This window comes from Caenorhabditis briggsae (genome assembly GCF_000004555.2).
Source record: "Caenorhabditis briggsae complete genome, chrIV, whole genome shotgun sequence".
Classification (NCBI taxonomy): domain Eukaryota; kingdom Metazoa; phylum Nematoda; class Chromadorea; order Rhabditida; family Rhabditidae; genus Caenorhabditis; species Caenorhabditis briggsae.
In genome coordinates this window covers 9759527-9769542 of record NC_013487.2, presented here as the reverse complement: position 1 = coordinate 9769542, position 10016 = coordinate 9759527, and the positions used below count along the sequence as shown (strand labels likewise).

The window sequence follows — 10016 nt, the reverse complement described above, 5'->3', positions numbered from 1 at the left end:
CAAATTTCCGGCCAAAACTCTCACCAGCTGACTCTCATCCTCGACTTTCCAAAGACGCGCGCTACGATCTCTGCCGCCTACAGTAGCCACGCGTTGTTTCGACAGCACGCCAATCTGTTGAACGCCATCCTGATGTCCGTACATTGTGTCGACGAGTCCCAACTGGTCAATGTCCCACATCTGAAAATGTCGTTTTTGAGATTAAAAATAGCTAAAAATAGGAATTTTTCAGTAGAAATGTGGTGAAAGTCCAAATTTTTGAGTCAAAAACTGCTAAAAATAACAAATTTCAGCCCGAAAAATCGCTTAAAATCATCCCTGACCTTCACAGCACCCCGTTACAAGTATGCTTTACAGCTGTTATTTAGGAGTCTTCCTTTTACCTGTTTTACGCGTTTTAGTTAGAAAGGATCTTTTAAAGATTTTTAGGACTTTGTGTCAGCAACTCACTTTCTGGATCTGGCGTCTGGAATGGAACAATTTTCAACGGTTTTTGTTCATCCAAGTTGTTATTCTGATAATATGCGGGAGGCGGACGATCGGCCTCCTCAAGGAATACTCTTGACATACTTGAGCAGCAGAAGAAAAACTCAAAAAAAGAAAATAATTGAGCGAGAGAATAGAACAAAAACAGCGTAAAAAACAGATAAAAGAAAGAGAGAAAAGAGAATAGAATAACAATGAGAAAGGGACTCTTGGACTACTAATTCGCGGCGCGACTCTCCAAAGCAAAAATGGAGCTAATGGAATCGAAAAAATAGGGAATGGATGGGAGAAAAGAGGAAAGAGAATAGGGAATAGGGGAGTGACATCCTAATAGATGTTCTTAAAGTATCGTGTTTCTCCAAAAATGTGACTACATCACATAAAGTTCGAAATGTCAACGAATTCAGAGGAAATGAAAATGGATATTTAAAAAAACGATACCGTACATTCTCTAATAGAAGCACACCCTATAACTGCATCTGAGCTCAATAATCTCGGTTCCCGTCAAGGATATAAAAAAAGTGGTCAACTGATATAATATAGGTGATATTATTAAAAACCTTTTATTAGTTGATCACTTTTTAATATCTTTCAAAAGAACCGAGACAATTAAGTTCGAAGTGCAGGAATAGGATGGACTTCTAGTGGAGAATTATTAGAGAGATTCCGATAGACTTTACGGAATATCAGAAAATTTACGGTAACGAAGATTATTCTTATTTGGGAAGCTAGAAATATTTTTTTTTCGAATGCACAGTTATGAATACAAAATGCGAAAGAGGAATCTTCAGATGATCACATCTTTATCTCAATTCAATTCAATTATATTATGCACAATAATGGCTCTCCAACGAATGCAAAAATAGACCCAAACGGGCCAACACTAATATATCATTTTCCGGAAACATCGAAGAACTCATGAACATTTTTCTTCTTTTCCATGAATATATTAAAGAAGAGAACTGAAAGAGGGGAAAAAAGAGGAAAATGAAATGGAAAACATATGTGATGGTGATGCATTGACAAAAACTGCACTATTCTGTTTTGCAAAAAGGGGTTCGAGTATCTTTTATCTCAAGTTTCGCAATCATTTTACTCATGGATAACAAGGGAAGCTTTTGAAGAAGAGAAAGAGCACAAAATGTATTACACACTGGTCAACCCGGACGGCAGGAAACACATTACTGCTGATGATGAAGAAGGCAGAGGTTGTGTAATCGTTGGACGATGAAGAAGAAGAAGAAGAAGGTGATTTAGTGTGTGAGGCAAAGTCAATTTATAATGTCCCGACTGGTCTGGAAAATGAAAGAAAACGGATATATCAATGACTCGTTAGGGGAAATCATAGATTTTCAGAAGAGAGGGAATCTGAAAAATAATTGATGGCACTTGAACATCTTCAGAACTGGTGCAAAGATTATTTCAGAAAATTTCTAGGATACAACAACCCGATTGCTAGAAGAGTTTTAAACGATAAGGCAGTAGATTTTTTGGAGTTTTTTTGGAGTTAGGGTCTGTATTCTGACGTAACGGTGTACAATGCTCACTTCGAAACCAGTCATTTCGAAACCATGGCAATACAGATAAATAGACAAATTTCAGACCACAAAAACAGTTTTAAGATTTTCTGATCGAACACATTTTGAAAATCGGAAAAGTCAAAGGTAATGTTTTATTGAAAAAATTAAATTTGAGATTTCAGAATGTGTCGAAAACACTTTAAATTGTTTTTGTAGTCTGGAAGTTATCCATTCGCCTGTATTATCACGGTATCGAAAGGACCGGGTTCGAAATGACTGGTTTCGGAGTGACCCGGAGCCCATCGGGCCGCTCTAGCTTCGCCCGCATGGCTCAGTTGGTAGCGATGCCGCACTTTCAATACTTGCCCCACAATTTCCACTCCTTGAGAGGCTTTTATGGACTAAATTTCCATACATTTTATTTTTTCATTTCCTCCCACTTTTAATATCTACCAGGATATTATATAGAATCAACATGTAACAACATCTCCTCCCTAACAATTATTCACTCACTTAATTCTATCTTTTCCCATCCAAGGTTCAAAAAATCAAAAGTTTCAAAACTGTGTTCCGATGATTCATCTCCATATAAAACTCCATCGAACACCCACTGAAAAATTGAATTTTTCCTGCAATTCCCATGCATAAGAATCATTTTTGGCATATTCCCATTCGCCTGACTCCTCCTTCGACTATCGATGGAAACAATTGGGAACAGCAGATCATTCGAACCTCTGCAGTCATGCAGATACGTTGTCTTCTGATTCCTCTACTTCTAGCTTCAGCCATCTCTTGTACAACAAGACGTGGTCTTAAAATAGTCGCTGTGAATAAGGATGGAACATTCCCAGACCGTATTCAGGTAGATCAAATGCATCCCAAGGAAAGCAACAATATCAATTTCAGAAGTCGTTGGAATCGGCTTTGAAATGGTTTGAAAACGCTATTCTGATTGAGGATAAAAACTCGAAACTTACCTTTGCTAAAATCAAACAGGTCATAGGATATACACTTGCTGACAACGTTGGTAAAGTCACAATCCAGGTACAGTAAAAGCTATCGAAACAGAACTAAAAGTAACTTTTCAGACCCCTAATAAGCTATTTTCCCTGGATATCGAATCCCCGGATTTCGAAGAACTTTTTGATGCATCCGACATGTTAATCTTCATTCGCGAGAAGCAATGCGCCCCATCGAGTCGTCCATCAGCAACAGGATCTCATATGAAGAACTCATATGAAACATTCTCTAAACGCGGGATGATGCAATGGTGTTACCATGAAGAAGATCCAGAATTCCCATACTTTGACCTTATCCGTCATGAAATTCTCCACATTCTCGGTTTTGGAACGGAGAATTTCGATGCTCCACAAATCGAAAATTATCAATGGAAAAATGAAGACAATACGGTATCGCAAGCCAAGAGATATTTTTTCAAAACTAAGGGATCGACGGCATTGGATGAAGTCAAAAAACATTTTGGATGTGATAACTTGAAGGGAGTTGAATCTGACATACACGCACGACATCTAAATGAGTACATTTTCCATGTGAGTTATTTTATTCATATTCGAAAGTACGATGTACAGTACCGATCCTTAAGATATAAAAAACGTATTTTTCAGTTGACTTTGACCATTTTCAGGAGCCTCGGTTGTCTAGTGCCGGATCATTTTGAAAATTTTAGAAGACGTAAAACAGACCTAGAATCAAAAGTTTGCATTCACAGAAATTTTGAAAATTCCTAGTTTTTCAACTCTTTCCCGCTTTTTGAAAGACATCTGAATTTTTCAAGTTTTCCGTACAAAAACGGGCAAAAAGAGGTTTCTTTCAAAAATCGGCAAATAACTGAAAAACTAGGAATTTTCAAAAGATTCTGTGAATGCAAAGTTTTCAATCTGGGTCTGTTTCCCACTCTCACTGAAAGACGATAAAATCGAGAAGACAAAAATGTATTCTCCGATTTTTTTTTTCCATTTCCGTTTCCCTATAAAAATATATCCTCGTATCATTTTAGAACGAACTGATGACACCATTCATCCAAAATGGAAAGAATTATTTGAGCTGGATTTCAGTAGCACTCATCGAGAATATTTATGGAGGGTATGAAGTGATATTGTTCAATCATAAATATGATTTTTAATTTTCAGACAAGTATACCATGTGGACAAGAAATTCGTAGCTGCTGAAGCCGACAGCTACAGTTTCGGAAAAGGATTTGGATGTTCTTGGTTGACGAAGTCGTGCCACGAATTCCTTGAAGAGAGAACCGATTCTTCACGTCCGGTTCCATTCTGTCCGAAAGAGGATAACAATGCTTTAACCATAAAATGCTTTAAAACCGCTCCGACCACAGCTCATCTTCTCAATTGCCGCGAAAAAATGAACGTAGCAGTTGATAACGGAATCGTAGGGATTTAAATTCAATATCAAGATAATTTCTTTTTTTCTTTTTTTCAGCTATTCCCTGCTAACTCGAAGTATCAAAACCCGTTCACTCGCTTCTGTCCGATATACACGGTATGTTGAAATTGAATAAGTTACAACGGAGACTACAAATTCAGGATTACCAACGAATGCTCTCCGAATATCCACTTAGCGATTGCAACAAGAGCGAATATCCCGAATAATTGTTTGAATTTTCATTTTGTTTGAATTTTGTTTCATGGAATATAAAATTTTTCCGTTTCGAGACCTTGCCTCGTTCATTTCAATCTTTCTATTAAAGGGTTCCGTTGAACCAGATACGAATCTTGTGAGCTCAAAACAGAAAAGAACACGGATTGAATGAACGATTCGATCCACAGTTTTTAATCTGTTTCGATATGGTTTCATCTGTACTGAGGCTTCCATTTCGGTTACTCAAAAATCGGAGACAGCTGACCGAATTCGTGAATGTGCGCGTAAACATGCCAGTTAGTGTTTGCGTACATTCACAAAGTAAAAAAATGCGTCGTCCGCCGTAAAATAAAATTTGCGTACGCAAACACTCTCTGGCATGTTGACGCAAAAATGCACAAACTCATTCCGACCGATCGGTCAGCTAGGTTTACTGTTGGTCGGATGGGTCGGCGGTCGGTCGGTGAGTTGAATTTCCCGACCAAATGGAAGCCGTAATCTGAACCAATTTTATTCTTCCACTTGTGGTCCAACAAAAAAGATACCGAGAAATAAAAACTGTATTATGAAAAATCATCTTCAGCCAACGAAATGAATCAATACAAAAAGACTATTTCCATGATTTCAGAAAAAAGAAAAGCAAATCAAAAAATCACATTGACATTCTAAACAAAAAGTGATGAATGGAAAAAAGGAAAGATGAAGACGGGAAAACTCAAAAATTAGGAAAATGCTATCAGGATAGAGTTGATAAATGTCAATGAGTCAATGATCCCTGGAGAAAAGAACCGGAGGAATAATAGAGAGATGGAAACGACTAGAAACGAATAGACGAAGAGAAAATTTTGGGTGGATTGGCGCCCGTTTGAAGAAAAGTAAGAAACAAAAAGATATAATCTGCTTGAAAGAAAAATGATAATACAATTATTTAGTCTTCGATCAGAGCAAAAAAACTATTCACAGAGAAAATAGATGGCAATGTTCTAATTTACATGCATTGGACAGGGAATGAAAAGTGACTAGATATAGGAGAGAAGTCTCAGAGAACCGTATTACTTCGACGTTTTCGTTCGGTTGGATCCGATTTCAGTTTGTAGATCATTTCACCCAGTTGATCGATTTCATGAACATTTTCAGTCTGAAATCATAAAATTGGATTCAAATCATATTTGTTGAAAACCTACTAAATACATAAGAGTGGTCCAAATCATTTCCATTAATTTGGCATCATCAATTTGATCGATTCGCACTGCGATTCCTTTTGGACTCAATCGATTGAACGGAATATTGTGTGCGTGGCATCTCTCTTGTGCCATCTCAACAGCTGTCAGATCTTGACCCACTACTTGTTCCAGAATCAATGTTGACAAGTGTCCGATGTTCATTGCTTTTGCTTTGATACTTTTTCCACTTTTGTATTTTCTCTCGGCAAGAGCTGGTTCTCCGGTTCCAATTGAAAGAACTCCTGCGAGATGGAGAGGGTTTTGATGTCTGGAGAAGCTATCGTATTCCTGAAAAAAAGAAAAGTTGTAAAAAGTTTAGAGCAAAATATGTTACCTTGAACAAAACATTGAGTGGATAATTGGCTACAAAACTTCCATCAACCAAAACTTTGGTTCCATAAACAAAAGGTTCAAAGTATGTCGGTGCAGCACTGCTTGCTCTTGCAGCTTCTCTGAACAAAATGTCCTGATCTTCGTTCAAAGAGACACCGAATGGCTTGGTGAATGAGTAGTTTCTGAAGATATGAAGTCTAGCTGGTGCAGTACTGATATCCAATGCAGGGATTGTCAATCGAGTCGAGCAGGCTTGAAGTGTTTCTGTCGGGAAGCATTCTTCCAAAACTTTGTCGATGTTCTTTGTTTGAACAGCTACCTGATCACCAAGAAGACGTTTTACAGTGCTTCCTCGGAGAAAGATTTGACTTTTCATGTCCCAATATTGGAAGAAACATTCACTGATTGACTTCTTGTTTACCATGGAGAGTGCTAGCATACTTCCAGTTGATGTTCCAATGAACCAATCGAATAGATTTGGAAGGGATTCATCTCCTAGAAGACGTCGAGAAGCGTATAACAGGCACACAACTGAAAATTAGAGGTTATTGAGAATTAGAAAACATCATACCGTATTTCCTCTAATATAAGCCCACCTATATTTGAAGCCCACCTCTAATAGAAGCCCACCCTCTAACAGAAATTTGTGCAATTCAGTTTGTACAGTTTGTACAGTGCAGATCGTCTACTTGGTTATTGCGCAAATCTTCTTTCGGTTTAAAAAAATTTTCTGGGGGTTTCGAATATTGGTATTTTCCTGAGAAGAAGGTTGAAAAATAGAAGCCCATGGGCTTCAATTATAGGAAATACGGTAATTCAAAATCGAGGCCCGGGCTGATGGTCTAGCAGAGGATTTTAAGCCGGGCAGAGGATTTTTAGGGCCCGGTTTTGGCCCAGCAAGCATGTAAAGTATAATTTCTCACCTGAAACCAATCCTCTCATTCCTCCACCATCTAAGCACAGCGCCATAACTCCGTCCACTTTCTTGGATTTATTGATTTGAATTGGAGTTCTTTCAAACATTTCCTCAAAAATTGTACCGGAAAACTCAAGAAACGCCTTGAATTTTGAAGCACACTCTTCACAAACACTTCCATTATCCATACGATCCGCCAAAATTTTCTCTCCAATATCATCTTTTAATAAAGGCGCTGGATCAGCTCCAAGTGTCAAAAGAAGACGCATTTCAGTGATTGTTGATTGAGGAACAGACCACAATTCCAGAAGTTTTGCTGTCATCTGAAAACACATTCAGGACTTCCTGTTAAGTCGGAACTCTGTTTTCTGATCTTTAATTTGTATCATCAATGGCTACTAAATTGTGTTTACATTCATAGATAACACCTGTCTGTGACAGATGTATTTAAAGATCAAAGGTTCTTCTACTTCTAACTTTTGAAAATTTGAATTTTGTAGACAACTAACCATTGCATTTCCAGGTGCTTGATCTGGTTGAACGCTTTTCTCTTTCTGTGATTGAACTGCAGATTTTAGGAATGTTATCATACTATCCACTCTTTCAGCCTTCTTCTTTGCGCTCATTTGATGAGCACACCGGTTGGACGGCATCTTGGAATTGATTAAATTCACCGGTTTGGGGGACCCAAGTTTCAGAACGAAAGAGAGAAAATTTCTGAAATAAAGAAGAATGTAGGTCAAATCGATAGGACGGAAAAACGGCGACAAAAAGTTGAAAAAGGGAAATGGATCGAGTGCGTGTATGTGTGTGCTTCATGAAAAATAAGCCGATGGAGGGTGATAAGAATTGATAAGGTAACACAACTCGGATGAAAAATTCATGTGAATGGCAAAGTCCAATTTGAAGAACGTTTCTCTTATCTCATTTATCATATTCGAATATTATTGGGGGACATAATTTGAAAACACGTGGCAACTGATAACTGTTTTGGTTCCGTGTAAGAACAAATATTTAGTAGGTCAAAGTTCTCTCTACTACTGTAGTTGCTCGAAAATAAAGCACATTTTTGAATATTGAGAAACAATTTTTGGGATCCTAGAATTCCCAAAAACTTCCAAAAATTTTTACAGCCAAAGATTTGTGATGCACTTTTTTGCCCCTCAAAAAATTCACAATTTTCCAGAGGCAAACGAGCACTTCAAGTATGATAAGTTCAAAAGTTTGAAGTAGATTATTTGTTTAATGATTCAACAATTTATCAAGAATCGACCAAACTTTCATTCAATTCCCCAATCAAATTATATATACTGCATAGGAAAAATTTATTAATTTTGGTTTCTTCTATTAGGTTTTTCGGAAAGTCCTTTCCATTTTTGATATGTTGTTTTCAAACTTTGTTTTTTTGAGCGGGGTAAAAGCGAGGAAGCTGTCGCTCAATCACCAGACATCTCGAAACGTGAAATTCGTGTTAAAATGGGATGTTGTCGGTATGGTGATCAGAATGGAGTATTAGGAGCTGCCTGATAATAGTGTCACTTTTACGACTCATACCTATTCTTGTCAGGTGACATAACTCAGACTTTATGTGGATCTCCATTGGAGAGGAACGCAAAGGTTTATTTTGAAAATTAAAATTAGCAACCTCATGCGGGAAGGAAGAGCCAGGCCGATCACGGTGGATATGTCTAGACGATTCTGCCTTATTCACTGTATAGCTCTAACCTTCTACTTTCTGATTATTACCCATCCAGCCACTTCTAACGTCATCTTGATTGACGAAAACTTACTTCAAAAGAACGTATCAAAAATGGGTTGACTTGATTCTGAACTCGCTGTGACCGGAGTTCTGGAAGGAAGGCATCCATAATTTAGTGGGGCATTTGCAGATAGTCATTAATAACGATGGTCATTACATCCAATTCATCCGACATCGTTTTGACCTATTTTACTTTGAACGTATCTGACGCTAAAAATGGAAAGGACTTTCTGAACAACCTAATAATTTTTCGGAAAATGTGGTTTTCTCAAACAATTTTAAGATCACAATTAGGTACAAAACAATTGAAATCAAAATGTCCAGCGAAGTTCCAGTTTCTAGTTTACCTAGTCTGGTTTCACAGTCACTCATAGATTTTTTACAATTCAATTATAATTCAGTGATTTTCTCTATTCAAATGTGAACTCAAAGCTATTTTCTCATCTTGAAACTTTGTATCCTAATGGACTTGACATCTCAGGATCTCGAAAGTTTCACAATGGAACGATAGCTAATAAAAATATAAATTTTTGAAAAAAAAAATCTTGCTACATGCCGATAAGCGCCGCGAAAAATAGGGTCACCGAGCCCGCGGCGCTCAAAAAATGATCAAGTTGGAGCGTGTTGATTAGAAAAGCAGTAGAGACAGACACAGATAGAGGAGAGAGTGTGCAGGAATAAGAGACGCAGACAAGGTAGACCAATTGTCGGAAAAAAGAGGAACCGAGTGCAAAACGGACGGAAGAAGCTTTCGGAAATTGAGCGAAAGAAGAGAAGAAGAAGAAAGAAGAAGTCAATGGTGAAGAAAACAACTAGAAGAGCAAAAAGGGCAACTGAAGAGTTCTTTTGAGAAAACTCTAAAAAAGCGACCATCAATTCGAAAGAGCCAATAAAAATTATACAGGCAAATGATAAGAAAACGGAAAACTAGAAGTGCTAGACTGGAGGGAATCACAAGGGTTTTGAGTACATTTTAAAATTGCCCCAATTGGTGGTGTTAAAGGGGGACTCCGACCAAAAATTTTTATTGCCTTAAAATGTTTCAAAAAATATGTATTGTCCTAATATTATTGCGAAAAAATCGTCCTTCCTGGCAACTTTTTTTTTGAAATTTTTTCGCTTTTAACGCCATTTTTCGGGGATTTAGGATTTTTTTTCGA

The 10016-nt window shown here is 37.5% G+C and overlaps 3 protein-coding genes across 3 annotated transcripts in view; 1 reads left to right on the top strand and 2 right to left on the bottom strand.

Annotated features, from left to right (window-relative positions):
* The window catches only part of CBG03425, a gene marked incomplete at both ends in the record, with an annotated part of 3947 nt that extends 3379 nt beyond the window's left edge, over positions 1-568 (bottom strand). The window contains one exon of the mRNA XM_002633694.1: positions 451-568. Within this exon, the coding sequence (XP_002633740.1) occupies positions 451-568 (118 nt within the window). The remainder of the gene's footprint in view (positions 1-450) is intronic.
* A 2180-nt stretch (positions 569-2748) lies between these two features.
* On the top strand, positions 2749-4636 carry CBG03424 (the record flags this gene model as incomplete). Its single annotated transcript, XM_002633693.2, has 7 exons — positions 2749-2868; positions 2913-3050; positions 3095-3556; positions 4024-4109; positions 4157-4415; positions 4467-4526; positions 4571-4636. The coding sequence occupies 7 exons, from the start codon at positions 2749-2751 to the stop codon at positions 4634-4636; spliced, it is 1191 nt and encodes a 396-aa protein (XP_002633739.2).
* Positions 4637-5664: 1028 nt separating this feature from the next.
* CBG03423 lies at positions 5665-7750 on the bottom strand (the record flags this gene model as incomplete). Its single annotated transcript, XM_045235746.1, has 5 exons — positions 5665-5763; positions 5810-6136; positions 6183-6712; positions 7105-7420; positions 7607-7750. The coding sequence occupies 5 exons, from the start codon at positions 7748-7750 to the stop codon at positions 5665-5667; spliced, it is 1416 nt and encodes a 471-aa protein (XP_045092393.1).
* Positions 7751-10016: the final 2266 nt, after the last annotated feature.